Source organism: Mytilus californianus, unplaced genomic scaffold, assembly GCF_021869535.1.
Source record: "Mytilus californianus isolate M0D057914Y unplaced genomic scaffold, xbMytCali1.0.p SCAF_2, whole genome shotgun sequence".
Lineage (NCBI taxonomy): Eukaryota > Metazoa > Mollusca > Bivalvia > Mytilida > Mytilidae > Mytilus > Mytilus californianus.
In genome coordinates, this window is record NW_026262668.1 from 110,225,072 (window position 1) to 110,242,977 (window position 17,906).

Below are 17,906 nucleotides of genomic sequence, written 5' to 3' on the forward strand. Positions count from 1 at the left end.
AGCAGTGTAAGGGAGGTAATCCAAACATAACATTGTACTTTTTTTAAATTGTCCTTTAACCAGGAAACCCTTGTTTTTCCCCCTAATTCCTAAACGGTTTGAGCCATAACCCCCAAAAGCCAATCCTAACCATCCCTTTGTGGCATGGAAACTTGTGGTATAATTTCAGAGAGATTCAAACACCATTCCACAAGTTATTGTCTGGAAACTAGAAAAATGCTTATTTGGGCCCCTTTTTGGCCCCTAATTCCTAAACTGTTAGGACTATAACCCCCAAAATCAATCCCAACCTTCCTTTTGTGGTTATAAACCTTTTTGCGGTTGTATAAAATCTGGAAAACTGATTTGCTGGCCTGACGGATGAACAGACAGACGGAGTGCAAAAGTTAAGTCCCCTTCGACTTCGTTGGTAGGGGACTAAAAATGTGTAAGCCAAGAACAATACAATATTATTGCAATCAGTTTTTATCTTAATTTTTTGTGCTATAGATTCTTTTAATTGATGGTTGCTTAATATCCAGTGGCAAATACTTAATGCATATTAAAGACAATAAAATGCTTCGCTGAGCGCAGCCAGATACGACCGCAGAGGTCTAACCCTGAAAAGTTGGGGCAAGTTTGGACACAAGCTTGATACTGTCTGAATTTGGATTGTGATCAAATTTTTGACATAATATAGGTTTCTGACACAAAATAAATGTTAAAAATTTGAAATGGGACATTTAATTTACCTAGAACCGTCTGATATCCAAAATCTAACAACATGGTTAGATTCAGCATATAAAAAAACACCAAAAATTTAATTTTAGTTGAAATCAAACAAATTTTAATTTTAGACCCTTCAAACCTTAATATGGACTAATTTGAAAACAGGGCCCAAAATAAAAAATCTAAATGCACAATAAGATTCAGCATATCATACAATTGCAATAATTCAGTGTTTGATGAAATCAAACAAAGTTTAATTTTGGACCCTTTTGACCTCATTGTAGACCAATTTAAAAATGGGGCCCAATATCCTAAAAAGTTATACATGTACAAGGTTAGAACCCCAAAAAATTAAAGACTTTAAATTAATCCCATTGAAATTGGTTAAAAGATTTGTATTTATTTTCAATTGAAGAGTTCTTGCTATTGTGTAATACTGTGCAATTTAAGATTTCTAGCTATTGTCTGTGCAATTGAAGATTCCTTGCTATTGCGCAATACTTGCCAATTGAAGATTTCTTGTTATTGCGCAATACTGTATAATTGAAGATTTCTTGCTTTTGCGCAATAGAAGATTACTTGCTATTGCGCAATACTGTGCAACTGAAGATTTCTTGCTATTGCACAATACTGTGCAACTGAAGATTTCTTGCTATTGCGCAATACTGTGCAATTGAAGATTTCTTGCTATTGCCCAATACAGTGCATTTGAAGATTTCTTGCTATTGCGCAATACTGTGCTATTGCTCAATACTGTGCTATTGCGCAATACTTTGTTGTTGGGCAATACTATGCTATTGTGCAATAATGTGCAATTGAAGATTTCTTGCTATTGCGCAATACTGTGCAATTGGAGATTTCTTGCTATTGTGCAATACTATGCAATTGAAGATTTCTTGCTATTGCGCAATACTTTGCAATTGAAGATTTCTTGCTATTGCCCAATACTGTGCTATTGTGCAATACTGTGCTATTGCGCATTACTTTGCATTTGAAGATTTCTTACTATTGCACAATACTGTGTAATTGAAGATTTCTTGCTATTGTGCATTACTATGCAATTGAAGATTTCTTGCTATTGCGCAATACTTTGCAATTGAAGATTTCTTGCTATTGCCCAATACTGTGCTATTGTGTGTTTGATGATTTCTTGCTATTGCGCAATACTGTGCAATCATTTGAAATTTCAAAAATTTTGAAGAAAACAAATATGAACCCCCCAAAAAAAAATTGGAAAAAAAAAAATCCCCCCAAACTTTTTGAACCCCCTCCCCCTTGCAGTATTTACCCCCAAAGTAATCCCAGCCTTCCCTTTGTGGTATGGAACCTTGTAGTACAATTTTAGAGAGATCCATGCACTTAAACACAAGTTACTGTCTGGAAACTAGAAAAATGCTTGTTTTTGGCCCCTTTTTTGCCTCTAATTCCTGAACCTTCGGGGCAATTACCCATAAACTCAATCCCAGCCTTCCCTTTGTGATATGGAACCTTGTGGTACAATTTCTGAGAGATCTATACACTAACACACCAGTTATTGTCCGGAAACTACAAAAATTTTTGTTTTTGGTCCCTAATTCCCAAACTATTGGTGCCATAACCCCCAAAATCAAAACTCAAAAGCAATAAAAGTGACGCTACCCAAATTTGTACCAGATCTGAGTTTTGTGGTAATAAGTATTGTGTATAGGTTACATAATGTTTGGTTAGGGCAAACTTAAGTTACAGAACAGAAACTAAAAATTTTGCAATTTTTCGATTTATAAAGGGGCATAACTCGATAATGGTTAAAGTGACGCCACCAAATTTCAACTTGATCTGTGTTTTGAGGTAATGAGCATTGTGTATAAGTTTCATAACATTTGGTTGAGGCAACTTAAGTTAGAGAACGGAAACTAAAAATTTTGCATTTTTTTTTTCATTTATAAAGGGGCATAACTCTAGAACGGTTAGAGTGACGCTACCAAAATTCAAACTTGATCTGTATTGTGTGGTAATCAGCATTGTGTATAAGTTTCATATCATTTGGTTGAGGTTAACTTTAGTTAGAGAACGGAAACTACAATTTTTGGAATTTTTCCATTTATAAAGGGGCATAACTCTAGAATGGTTAAAGTGATGCCACCAACATTCAAACTTGATCTGTATTTTGTGGTAATAAGCATTGTGTATAAGTTTCATAACATTTGGTTTAGGCAAACTCAAGTTAGAGAACGGAAACCAGTTTTGGGACGTACAGACGGACAAGGGCAAAACTTAATGCCCCCTCAATACACATTGTTGAATATAATGCTGCTAACATTCAATGCAGCTGTGGAAAATATCATTGCCTTTTCAGTGAATGAACAGCATTAAATATTGTCATAAACAAAAAAGTCTTTTCAATGCACATGAATCCAAACTGCATTTAGATATAGTTGGTTCATATAATATTTATAATATAAATTAGACAAATATGATACCAGTTCTCTCTGTATGCATGAATATAGTGCCACCAACATTTGATTAAGTAAACAGTGACATTGAATTACAAATTGAAATGGTTGTGGTTGTAATAAACATTTAATGTCCCTCCCAAAAAAGGCAAGATTCTGTCATTCTTGGAATATTTAAAGAAAATTAAAATTCTGATAACATGCACACCCTTAATACCTGTCATGTCTTATTTCATCAAAACATGACAAAGTCCAACAACCTGCCACTTGTGGAAAATTTAAAGAAAATAAAAATCCTGATAATATGCATACTTTTAGTATATGTACTAACACCCTACTTAATATATATAAGTTCTAGCTTGAAAACTGTAGAAGGAATTAGCTGAACAAACCATGTCAATATATAAGAGGGTCAGAAAGACTGAAGGACCAACAGACATTTTGTTACGGGGCATACACATGCACATATGCAATTAGAATCAATGACTCAAATTTAGTATGTTATTTTTTTAACTGTACCCTGAACATAAAAAAAAAAAAAAAATTAAAAATCTTTTGTATATAATCCTTAAATTCTATATGTAACCTGAACACAAAAAAAATAAATAAAACAATTTCAAAATATTTGTATATAATTATTAAATTCTATGATACAGACCCTCAACCATCTGATTATATTCAGCAAACTGTTCTTCAGTCAACAAAGGATTACAAGTTATGGGCACAGCCTGGCTTTGTTTGATTGGTTTAAGGTAAGGATGGTGACATATCTTGTTTGTGTGGATAGTCATTACATAACTACAGGTCTCTGGCTCATCTATTCTCCCTATGTGATCCCCTGATCCCTCATCACATACAAACTGCAATCAAAAATACATATTATAGTTTACAATAACACTACTCCAATCAGATACCTCATTAATGAGAAAGCCAAATTCCTACAATAGTAAGAGTCTAAACATTTTACCATTGAGAGTTGAAAAATATCAATTTTTATCATATCATCAGACAAGGTTGCCTTATGTAGCAGTCTAAAAATTTAAGAGGCATTATATTTTATCAGCAAAAATTTATTCATACCAATGAAAAATTGAAGGTTTGATAAAGTTATTGATTGTTATAAAAAAACAGATTGATACTACATTGATACTACATTTTTAAATGATGATGATCTGACAACAGAATGTAGAATCATTATGTCTTCTCGCTCCCTAGACCTTTGTGGGAGACTCATAAAAAAAGATATGCATACTATTCCTTCCTATAAGGAAGTTGATTGGTTAAGAACAATTGTAGATTTACAAAAGATTGAAAAAGGTACAATGCATGCAAAATGTGAGATAAAGTATTTTGATATGTTCATTCAATGTGGATCCTGGTAGATTCTGCTAGATACTGATATGTGGATTCTGCTAAACAACAATTTGTGGATTCAGCTAGATACTGATGTGTGGATTCTGCTAGATGTTGTAAGGATTCTGTTACTCAAATAACACAATAACTTACCCTAATTTCTGTTTTCCTTTTATCACCAGTAAGATCACACTTTGACCCATTGACATATGACTGAGAATGGTATCTGTTTAACTTGTTATAGGACTGAAATTCATTAGTAAACACCTTATTACATTTTAGATATGTCATCATAAAAATATCTAATATATAATTGAGAGCCCAATTTACAATAGTTATAACTGAAAAAGATTTCAAAAGCGGTATAATATTAGGTATGTGATGAACATCAGCAATCATTTTCTTTTGGACATAATCAAGCAGATTAATTTTTCCTTTTCTTTTTTATTGAGCAACAGGTAAGCTCTATCAATGCACTGAAATATTGAACAATAAAATGGTATCTGCGTAATATACTCTGAGTAAATTTGCACATACCCTGCAAAATTCTCCAAGTAAAGTATGATGCAATTTCTACAAATAATTGAATTGTTCTGGATTTTTTTTATTTTATACTTATATACTGGAGAACATAAAAACCGAACTGAAAAATGCAGAACATTTGTTAAAAAAGACATCTAAAATTTTATTGTTCAAAATTTGAGTGCAAGGATTCTGATCACCTGCTGCTCAGGGAAAAAAAGGATAGTATAATCTGTTAGATATCAAAATTTAACTTGTAAACAGAAAGGTAGTCTATGATTATAACGATCATCTTGCTCCAAAATTGACATAATAAGCCTTTATAATAATAAAATTGTTATGTGAAAGTGAAATTTATCTTCTGTGGAAAGTGTATAAAAGCCAACTGTTTCTGAGAAATTAACCATCATCATGAAGCGGTTTCAGTCAAAGTTCCATACATCCATGATGGTTTGATGTCCGAAAAAACCTTAACCAGACTGAACTGAAAACACAACAATGCCTAGAAACGATAGTAAAAGGGAATCAATGTATTAGTGAATTACAGGTTTCAAATATTTTAAACTTTGTTAAATTGGTTGTAAATTTTCCCTGTATACAAAACATACATTGGTTACAGTGTATGTGCAAGCACTAATAAGCTCTTTTTATTGGGTTTGGTTGCAGCAATATGTCTTGATTGCATGTAGGTCCTAAATTGTCATACAGATTAATTGTTAACATTTACTGACATTTTGTTTTATATTCTGCCCTAAGTTATATCACATTATATGTATTATGATGCTGTAAAATACATCTAACTACTATTCAGCACAGATTGTGTATTACTGTATGTTAAATACCTCTTCTCTTTCTGACCAGTCCTTCTCTGATTCATAGTAACCTAAATATACAATATCTCCAAGTATCTTTCCATCTGAAAAAGATAACAAAAATCTGATATATCATGAGCACATGATATGCTTGCCCTTCTTATATTACCATAACTAAAGATAAATAAAAACTTGAAAGAATTATAAAAGAATAAGATTAGGTTGCAAAATTATTGAATAACATTTGTAGGTTGTAAAATTGTTATAAAAATTCATGGACAAACACTGTTTAAAAAATAAAAAAGTCTCTATGGTACAACCATTGAACTGTTTTCAGATTCAAAACAATATCTCACATTCATCCACAGAAGTCACTTTAGTAAAGAAATAAATGTGGATGCATTTATAAAGGGGCATAACTCTAGAACAGTTAAAGTGACGCCACCAAAATTTAAACTTGATCTGTGTTTTGTGGTAATCAGCATTGTGTATAAGCTTCATAACATTTGGTTGAGGCAAACTTAAGTTAGAGAACGGAAACTAAAAATTTTACAATTTTTCCATTTATAAAGGGGCATAACTCTAGAACGGTTAAAGTGACACCACCAAAATTCAAACTTAATCTGTATTTTGTGGTAATAAGCATTGTGTATAAGTTTCATAACATTTGGTTGAGGCAAACTCAAGTTAGAGAACAGAAACCAATTTCGGGACGTACGGACTAGATAGGTCTTGTTATGGCAATCTATGGTGCACTAGATAGGTCTTGTTATGGCAATCTATGGTGCACTAGATAGGTCTTGTTATGGCAATCTATGGTGTACTAGATAGGTCTTGTTATGGCAATCTATGGTGTACTAGATAGGTCTTGTTATGGCAATCTATGGTGCACTAGATAGGTCTTGTTATGGCAATCTATGGTGTACTAGATAGGTCTTGTTATGGCAATTAAGAATTGATATAATTTAGAGGTGAAAATCTTAACATTTCAAGAGACATTTAAGCAATTTATAATATGAGAGGGGAGTTACATGACCTCTGAGAAAATAAAAAACTTTTGGTGCACTTGAAGTTATCTTTGCAAGGCAGAATATATTTAAGATATGGGTATCTGAACAGTTTTAGATATTTTCAACAGTATAATAGGGATATTGTGTTAATGAAATTTAGAAAATCAATTGAAATTTAGAAACCAATCTTCCTCATGTTTATCTTTGATTGGAATTCCTTGTGTGGGTTTGACCTTTGGTCCTTTTAGGTTCTACCAACTTTTCAATGTTGGAGTATCACCAAAAAGACATTTATTGTTAATACATTGTATGTACATCTGATGCAGTAAAATTGGTACAGTCAACATAATTTAAAGTTATTACAATGTAATGGACTGGGACTGACAGGGAAACCAATGGGGCACTGTAAAGGTCTTGCCATGGCATTGAAGATTATATATTGCTTAGGATCTGGGATCTGAAAAATGTTTAGGATACTTAGCAATTAATTAAATGAAGTGTGTGGAAGGTATCCCCTGACCATGTGAGAAAGGGCAGGGCCAAATAATCTTCATGGAAATGAAATGTGCTGATACTGATTCAACTGCTTCCCAAATATTACTGAAATTAATCTCAGAGATCAATTAGAGTTTTAATTTCTACTTTTATACCTTCAATATGAAATTGTCGAATATATTTTCCATAGCAGAACTCATAACTCCACCAATCCTTTGCCTGAAAAAAATATATACTAAAGGTAATTAAGATACAATAAACCTAAAAAGTGACTTAATGTATATTACAACATTTGAAGATATGTGGCATACACAGCAAAATTTTGCATTTTTTCACTTTGATATTCTAAACCTTCTTGTAAAGTGTTAGATTCAACTAGAATCTTTGGACAAGTACATTGTACATTGTAGTCACTGTTTTGACAGTGACCATACCCTTTTTACAGGGTACATTTTCTGATAAATTCTCAGTAAATGATTCTTACATAATTTCAAAACTCCTAGAACAGTTGATCTTGTGTATTCTTCTTACTGCTCCTATTAAATGCATTTTACACATTAGGAATTAGAAAAAAATTGGTACAAACTGTTTGTCTTATTCTAATCGATATGTAAAATAATTTCATGTCAGAAAGCATTGAATATACATGTACACTTGTTGTAGGTCAGAATGACTTACTTTTGCCCTAATGCTGACTTCTTCCCATATATTCTTCTATACAGGTATTAAAGACATTCCTATTCCCCATCACGCTTTGAATTGATGGAAATTATTTTTAAAGAATTTAAGCAGAACAAAAAATCATATACCTTCAGCAAACAAGGTACAGATTCTAATGGTTTAAGTAATTCAGGAATTCCAGTTTCTAAAGCTTCTTTTTCCTTTTCTTCAGTTTTTCTTTCTGTTTCCACTTGGTCTGGAAAATGACATTGGTATCTCTGTCCATATTTTGATGTCAAATGGATGTGATTCACCGCCAATTCTACCTAAAAATATACATTCCAGCTGCGTGTATATCATAATATAAGGTAAAGAAACAGCAATGCAGTTGTGTCTACAGTGTAAGTGTATTTCATTTTACAATTAAATGTGGGTATTTTGCTTTTCATCTTACCAGATGGGGATCCACTGTGTGTCACTGTCGTCACCATATATTTGTTCAGCTTAACAGAAGTTTCCCCTGAAGTTGGCAAAAATGGTGCACCATATAGAATACAAATTTAAGTTTTGATTCATTTACCAATTAGTCTCTCGCTGGTAATAAACTTGACAATTATATACAGATAGTCGACCTTCCCATTGATAGAAACAAGTGCCCCTTAACACACAATTCGTCAATATTTTGAGTTAGAGCTAAAGAAGTTTTCTAAAATTTAGAAATAACTAGAAGATTGTATGGTTTCAGAGGAGTTGCGGCTCAATGAAATCAGTCTCTTCCTTTAGTAGTATAGATATGTCCCAATATTATTCAGAAAGCGCAGGTGCGATTCTTTTAATAATTTATTGTCTCAAAAAATGCACTACGAAATAACAGTTCTCGGACTAGCCTGTGATCCTGGCTCACTGCACGACAGTAGACTTATCGAGGAATTATTAGATTGGATCAGGATGCCAGGCTATTCCCGGACCGACTGACTGAAGCTGCTAAAATTTAAAAAAAAGGTTGTATGGTGGTGTATCGACTGCATATTTGTACCTCCGGCTTTAGCAAGACTGGCTCTTTTAAAATATCTATTCCATAGTTAACGTTGTTTATTTCTTCTATATCTAACATTCCTGAAAACATTAAGATACTTCCAAAACATTGTGAAAGTAATAGGAAGATCGAGAAGCTGGAAAAGTGATCCATGTTTGTTTTGGTTTAATACGCATGCGTATGATTACGCGACAAATTCCGAATGGAGAAAGGGTATAACAAAACTCGTATCCCGTTTCTTCCCTAGATACCGATATTTGCATTTACAAAAAATATAATTACTTTTCCTTTCATTTATGTATTTCTCTATGTAGATGAAGAAGAATTTCACTAATCTGAAATCCAAACAATAGTTTTGTTACCAAATAACAAAATAAACAAAGCCTTTCAACTGATTTTATATTGAGTTTGTTCTTATGGTATGATGGAACGCTTAGGCTGGGTACAAGTTTTTAAGAAGTTTCGATGTTCCTTCTGTAGTGATTTTGATTTGTTTCATTTCGAATTTGTGTTCTGTCGATTTAAATGTTTTTAGTTCACAAACACTATTATGCGATAATGTTTAAAATACAAAATAAGCAGATGTGTATGGCAAGCTAAAGAGGACAAAAAGTAGATATAAGAAGATGTGGTATGAGGGCCAATGAGACAACTCTCCATCCAAGTCAAAATTTAAAAAAGTAAACCATTATAGGTCAAAGTACGGTCTTCAACACGGAGCCTTGGCTCACACCGAACAGCAAGCTATAAAGGGCTCAAAAAAAATTACTAGTGTAAAACCATTCAAACGGGAAAACCAACGGTCTAATCTATATAAAAAACGAAAATCGAGAAACACTTATGAACCACATCAACAAACGACAACTACTGAACATCAGATTCCTGACTTAGGACAGGTGCAATTTGAACAAATACAGCGGGTTTAAACGTTTTAATGGTACCCAACCTCTTCGACCTTTTTCTGAAACAATAGTGTAACATCACAACATAGAAAGACACACTATAAAATACCAACTGAAATAGCTTAACTCAATCAAAGGACATATAAACACCAGTGAACATACACTGAACAAATAAATTTGACCTATGATACAATGTAAATACAAAATAAATAAACTAAGGGAAGAATAATAAAAGTAACATGTTATACCGCTATGAAATGTTAAACAATTTAAGAAAAACAATATGCTCGAACAAAATAATCAGCCATTTGCAATTACTTTAAACACAGGTAAATGAAAATGATATTGTTGTTAGGTATACGTGTACAGTTCAAATAGAGAAAGGAAATATTTTTATCAAATAAATAATTTTGATGTTCATAGTACGAAGTGAAAATTTATAGTAATACCAAACACTTATCAAAGCTGATATATAGACCAGATATAATCCTGAATAACATTAAATAACAAAAAGCATTACAATTAGTATCAACAGGTCAAATAAACAAGAAAGTACGATTTGAGACGGTACTCGCAGTTACTGACAGCTAGTTAAAAGCCAAAAACAATAATAAAAAATCATGCATCAGAGACTAAAATCAACTAAAACACATCCCAGGGATTTAGTATTCTAACGTCATGGACAGTCAAAGAAGACATGACTTGTGCGATGCCAAAAATAAATGTATCGACAGGCAGTAGGATAGTTAGGAGTTTAACCTCTTTATAGATCAAAATGAACGTAGGTGTGTCTTTATACATCCCGTTTGAAAAGAATACAAATTTAGATATTTTTTAATTTGCTGATGACAAAATCGATATTAGTGCCAATGTAAACTATATTCAAAGATTTAATTACAACATTGGTAAGATAACCTTTACTAATAAGTTTGTTTAAAGGTTCGATGAGTTTACACGGATCACATAGTGATTTCCACGCTTTATTAAAGTACAATATTATCGTAAAATTTAGGATGTGAAATACCGTTTTTAATCAGATTACAGGTACAGCCAAATTTACTAATCAAATCTTTGTATCTATGAAAGAATTTAGTAAAAGTTTTACGTAATTTATGGTAACGAAATCCCTGACTTAATAATTTACCAGTGATGCATTGATTACGTTCGTTAAAATCTATGACATCACTACACACACGGGCATAACGAACGAGTTGGGATATATAAACACCGTATGATGGAGCCAAAGGAACATCGCCGTCTAAAAAGGGAAAATTAACAATAAGGAATGAAAAGTCGTCTCTTTTGTCGTAAATTTTCGTATGGAGTTTTCCTTTAGAGATTGAAATGTCTAAATCTAGAAAAGGACAACTACTGCTGTTTATGTTAGATTTAGTTAAAATAAGTTCTATTGGGTAAATTTCGGTAGTATATTTAGAGAACTCTGGATTATTTAACGAAAAGATATCATCTAGATAACGGAAGGTATTGTTGAATGTATCAACCAAATGTAACAATGACGTGTCTTTACTGAGTTTGGTCATAAACTGAGATTCATAGAAATACAGGAATAAAGCTGCTATTAAAGGGGAGCAGTTAGTGCCCATAGGAATACCTACTACTTGTCGATACATTTTATCGCCGAAACGTACATATATGTTGTCCAGGAGAAAATTTAAAGCTTCAATCATATCTTCACATTTCCAGTAAGTGTATCTAGCATGCTTTCCTTTTTAAAAAGAGCCGTTTTAAAAGAGCATTTTTTAATAATGAATTTCTGATATTAAAAAATCATTTATTAATATTAGAAATTCATTTTTTTAATATTAGAAATTCGAAAGTATTTTCTTATATTAGAATTCGAAAGTATTTTCTTATATTCGAAATTCATTTTCTAATATTAATAAATGATTTTTTGGTATTAGAAATTCATTTTTTAATATTAAGAAATCATTTTCTAATATCAAAAAATCATTTTTTAATATTAAAAAATCAACTTTCAGAGTTACAAATTAAAATCTTCATCACTAAAGAGTTTTGACTTGTTTATTTTCTATTCAATATTAGAAAATAAATTCTTAATATTAGAAAATCATTTTTTAATATAAAAAAATAGCTCTTTTGTCCACTTTGGCTTGCCATAGATTTGGTAGTATTGCCAATGAGACAATATGAGCCTTCAACAATGAACAAAACTCATACTGTAAAGTCAGCTACAAAACGGGGCCCGACATTACAAACTCATGTAAACTATTTTAAAACGTAATGATCAATTAACTGCCTTATTCATGATAAAATAATAAACGAATTCCAAATATGACAGGCATGCAGCAACCAATGACAACCACCGAATTACAGGCTTCCGACTTGGGACAGGCACATTCAGAATGTGGCGGTGTTAAACATGTTCAGGGTGGGCGTTTACCCCCTAACCTGGAACAGTGGTGTAACAGAACAACATAAGAACACACGCTAAAATCAGTTGAAAATGGCTTTACTCATTAAATTGGCAAGAAGCAGAAAAAACACCAAATAACATAAAGAGTAAAAGACACGGAGTACCCATATATTTAAAGAGTACTAACAGTTACTGAAAGCTAGTTCAAAGCCAACAAAAACTAATAATAAATCATATTCTCCAAGACTAAAGTGTTAATCAAGACATATTTAACGGATTTAGTGTAAAGACGTTATAAAAGTCAATACCGTATAGTCGGCTATAAAAGACCCCGATATGAAAAATATGAAACCATTCAATTGAGAAAACTAACGGCCTAATTGAATTATTCATAACAAAACCATTTACGAAAAAAAAATATGACAGGCATGAACCAACTGCAACCATTGAAATACAGGCTCCTGACTTGGGACAGGCACATACAGAATTTGGCGGGGTAAACATGATTGAAGGCACAACCCTCCCCTAACCTGGGACAGTGGCGTAACAGCATAATATAAAAACAAACTAAAAATCAGTTGAAAATGGCTTAACTAATCAGATCGATGCAAAGCAGAAAACATCTAACAAATACACAGAACGGACGTGGCAGGGAATTTATAAATCCCTCACAACAAAAAAGACACAAAGTACAGATCTGCGAGGATCGACTCGCAGTTACTGACAAAGTTCAAAGCCGATAACAACTAATAAAAAAATCATGTATCTTAGGCTAATCAGTACACATCCAACATCCAATGGATTAAGTGTAAAGACGTCATTGGCAGTTAGAGAAAACATGACTTTGTGCAATGCCAAAATATAGGTATCGACATATTGTAGATCTGTGAATGTGCATATTTGTATACCAATAGTATTTGGTATGGTATAATTTACTGATAAGAAAATCAATATTTATACCAACAAAAACGATATTCAACAACCTAACTACAGTGCTGTAACCTTTTAGGATAAGTTTGTTGAAAGGATTGATAAGTTTAATCGGATCGTATCTAAATTTCCGGGCTCGGTTAACAACATCAACGCAAAAACTAGGATGTGCTATTCCGTTTGAAATAAATTTTCTACAGGTACAGCCAAACTTGCAAACCAAATCTTTGTATCTATGGAAGCATTTATAGTAAAGGTTTCAAGTAATTTGTGGTAACAAAATCCCTGACTTAATAATTTACCAGTAATACATAGATTACGCTCATTGAAATCCAAAACGTCACTACAGACACGGGCATAGCGAACGAATTAGGATATATAAACACGGTAAGACGGTGTCAAATATGTCCAAAAAAGGAAAATTAACAATAGGGAAAGAAAAATCGTCCCTTTTGTCGTAAATTTTTGTTTAAGAGTTTCTCGTGTAAAACTGAAATATCTAAATCAAGGAAAGGACATTTATTGTTGTTACTATTTGATTTATTTAAAGTAAGTTCATCTGGTAAATTTCGACAGTATATTTAGAGTATTCTTGATTATATAACGAACAAATATCATCAAGATAACGGTAAGTGTTGTTGAATTTATCAATAAAATGGAATTTAGACGGGTTTTTACTGAGTTTTGGCCATACACTGTGATTCATGGTACCCATAAGAATACCTGTTGATAAACTGTATTGCCGAAACGTACATAAATGTTGTCAAAGAGAAAATTTACAGCTGGATCATTTCATTACACCTCCAGTAAGTTTATCTAGCAATTACCTTTCTCATTAGAGAAAAAAGGCTGTAAATGAGATACAGCAAATAAATTTGCAACCAAATTTTTCAAACGACCATTTAATTGAATTGGAAAACTTTTGTTTGGTAAAATAGGTATAGCCAAACTTCGAAACCAAATCTTTATATTTATGAAAGAATTTAAAAAAAGTTTGAAGTAATTTATGATAACGCATATATTAAGTTCTTTGAAATGTGTAACGTTACCACAGACACGGGAATAGCGAACGAACTAGGAAATATACACACCGTAAGAAATCCCAAATTTAGAACATCACCGTCCAAATATGAAAAAAATAACAATAGGAAACGAAAAATCGTCTGTTTCGTAGCATTTATTTTTTTTTTAGAGTTTTCCGTGTGAAATTGAAAAAAAAACTTATCTAGGAAAGTACATTTATTGCTATGGGTAAGATTTATTCAGAGTCAGTCCCATTGGGCAAATCTCCGGTATATAATTAGAGGAGTCTTGATTATTCAAGGCAAAAATATCATCAAGGTAACGATGAATGTTATTAGAATTTTGACGGATACTACTCAGTTTGGCCATAAATGTGATTCCTAACAATACAAGAACAAGTTTGCCATTGCCCATAGACACACCCACAACCTGTCGATTAACTTTATTTACAAAATCTATATAGATGTTGTGAAAGGAAACATTTACAGCTCTAATGAAAAAAATACTTTTTAAAAAATTAATTTGAATAGCAATATTATAATTTTTTATGCGAATCTTCTTCATTGCTGGTTAACATTATAAACATCATGTATTGTATTGTAGTATTGTCTTGTACATTGAGTTATTTTAACACTCTTGGAACACACCCGGACATGATAACGATAAGAAGCTATGACTATTTGTCCAACTAGAACCATTGAGGAATTTTTCAAAAAATAATCAATCGAAAAATAAAAAAATGTAGAGTCAAGAGTCAAGGAAAAAGTACTGGATTTGCAAAAATCCACTGGTTACTTTAAATTTTGATAAACAAATAAATGTAATTGAAACTTTGTTATTGTTATTCATCACTGTAACATTAAAGCTATTGATATTCTGACTAAATATACCATTCAAGGTCATATTGTATTATAATTTATCATTAAAAAGTTATTGAATTTATAAATACAAGGCTGTAAGAAAGAATCATAATGACATGTGTTTAGGGGCTTCTTTCCAAATTTGGATTTTGATATTCGTAGACAATAACTGGACATTCATAATATTTTTGTGTTAAACATCCTTTTAAATCCATGTTTAATAACTTAATTTTTATACGCTCACGATACGTAGCAGATTTTGAGTTTAAGGTGTTTAAAAGTTATGACACAATTCCTTTTTTGCACCAATAGTTACATTTATTTGAAATAGTTCTATATCATTGGTCGTTACTAATTATAAAACGCATAGTCACTATGTGCGTAATATTACGCTAAAAGGAGTCATTCTGGAACTATGTATCAAAACACCTGTACCACTTAACCTATATATAGGCTAACTGTTTACATGTTCAATATAGTGTCCTTGGTGTAACACAAGGGATAAACATTATATAGGCAAAGCTGCAGATAACCATTATGAATTTTAAGTCATCATTTATTATCATTTGGGTTTTATCGGTTGATGCAGGTAGGTTAAAAGACGATTTAAACAAATTGTTCCAATTTCATATTTAAATTTCTCATGTATACTAAATGTTTGTGTTTAAAGAGGTATACTGGGGTTATCTTTAGGACAATATCAACTAACATTCAACTCTTATAAGGTTTTACAACAACATATATGGAAGGGAGAAAATGACAACCTTGTCGTACTCTGTAACTGCAATAATAATGACAATTAATCAGAGCTTTGATACAACGAAAAAATGCAGTAGTGTCCATTAGAGAGAAAAAAAACACGAGTGAGTGTAATAATAAAACGCTCAAAGTGTACATCATTAAACTACAAAATGCTTTTTTTTATTCTTTTTCAGTTTTGCGTATACAGGGCATACCGATAAAACATTCCAAGTTGTACAGGAAGTTTAATTTACCCCCATACGCTAAAAGCATTCATCCTTTCATCTATACACCGTTCACCAAACCCTTTCATATATTCCTCCCGATGTTTTACGGACATAGACAAAATTCGATCAGTGTTCTGACAAGGACTGAAACAGATTATGAATACGTCAAAAACAAAGGTACAACCACTGTACCGACACTGCAGACTACAGAAAAATCATTGGGAAGAACAGAGCCATCCGTTCTACATCATACAACTCCTCGCATGGAACCAATGGACATACCAATTCTTCCATTATAAGATTAAGAACTGCTACAATGGAGATTCAATCAAGATTAATTAAACGCAAATTCAATAGAATAATAAAAATATATTGGAGCTAGACTTAGGGTCTAATCTCTAATGGCGGCAAGTGTTGTACTTTAACTACTTGATGACGATCGATGATAGATTATGCACCATAGATGACAGATAAAGGCTGTTAACGAAAGAAGTAGAAGACGTTTCTCACGATGTTGTTACTAGCGAGCGTTTCACGTATAATAAAAGAGTTTTGACGTTGTTCCAAAGAACGTTTCAAGCGTTCAAGCTTAAACAAATGTATTTGATAAATGAATTTATTAATCTGATTTCGGTTTGTCAAAAAATATGCATAGTTTTTACTAATGAAACTTAAAGTGGTTTCATTTTTTAATGAATATTCACTTACATGTAGAAATTGTCAGTTGTCAATAAGCTGTAGATAGACGACGTTATAAGCTATTTGAGATGTTAAATTATATGACAAAACTGACTAAGAGAAAACCGAACCTGTGACCAATTGTTAATTGAACATTCATGATAATGGAAACATTTGTCTTGCTTTCCAAAGCTATAATGCTTTCATTCTGTAGTTTCGCGAATAGATAGTCTACGAATGAGACCACAAGGACTTAACCTTAAGTTTATATTACCATAATGGTACCATACGCTACAAATTTATTGTTTTGAATATGATTCTGCATATTTTGATAAAATGAACCCAAAAATAAAACCTGTTACACCGATGATCACGTGATCAGTATGCTGGAGTTTCTCATTGACAACATGTTTGTTGAATTTGGAGATATATTTTTCCATCAAGTTTTCGGCATTCTTATGGGAACCAACTGTGCACCTCTCCTGGCCGACCTTTTCTTTTTTTCTATATGAGTCGGAGTTCCTTCAGACACTTATAAAAAATCAAGAAGATCAAAGAATCTAGATCATTTAATTTCGCATACAGGTATTTTGATGATGTTCTTCAAGTTCCATTAACAATCCAAACTTTTCTGATTGGGTCCGATTAATATATCTTCCTGAACTAGAGATTAAAGAAACCACAGATATATATATACAGCTTACCCCGCCTCATTTCTAGACTATTACCTCGATGCCGTGGTTAGTAATTTGGGTATGATAAGGTGTTAAACAGTAGACACATATTCAATCTGATTAAAATCAGATCTATCTTAACTCGAGTGCTCGTATATAATATATTTGGCGCAAACATATATTTAACTTATTTTATACATTATTGATGTATTGTCTCTTGTTATAGTGGTGTCACTTTAATAAACTATTGAATAAAAATATGAATCTATAACGATAGACATTTAAGAATAATACAACATGGAAATCCAGTTGGAAATAAGGTATTGATTACTGGGACTTTGGTAGTCTCTATTGCATTTTTTCACAACTTGCATAGCATCGGGGCGATTGAGAGGTTGACATATAGTCTATTGTTATAGGCATATATTAATCTCAAGATGTCTTTTAT

The 17,906-nt window shown here is 32.2% G+C and overlaps 2 protein-coding genes across 4 annotated transcripts in view; both read right to left on the minus strand.

Moving 5' to 3' along the window:
- Positions 1–9,196, minus strand: part of LOC127728583 (protein OS-9-like) — a 46,471-nt gene extending 37,275 nt beyond the window's left edge. Inside the window, exons 1-6 of the mRNA XM_052236100.1 lie at positions 9,029–9,196; positions 8,142–8,318; positions 7,488–7,551; positions 5,858–5,931; positions 4,647–4,739; positions 3,799–4,000 (exon numbers count right to left, since the gene is read on the minus strand). Of these exons, the coding sequence (XP_052092060.1) occupies positions 3,799–4,000; positions 4,647–4,739; positions 5,858–5,931; positions 7,488–7,551; positions 8,142–8,318; positions 9,029–9,181 (763 nt within the window). The 5' untranslated portion in view covers positions 9,182–9,196. The remainder of the gene's footprint in view (positions 1–3,798; positions 4,001–4,646; positions 4,740–5,857; positions 5,932–7,487; positions 7,552–8,141; positions 8,319–9,028) is intronic.
- Positions 1–17,906, minus strand: part of LOC127728572 (uncharacterized) — an 879,051-nt gene that overhangs the window by 5,058 nt on the left and 856,087 nt on the right. Inside the window, exon 8 of one of the 3 annotated variants that reach the window (XR_007994187.1) lies at positions 2,004–2,196. The exons of the other annotated variants lie outside the window; for them this stretch is intronic. The gene's annotated coding sequence lies outside the window, so the exon portion shown is untranslated. Of the gene's footprint in view, positions 1–2,003; positions 2,197–17,906 lie in introns of those variants that run through there. 3 annotated transcript variants of the gene reach the window in all.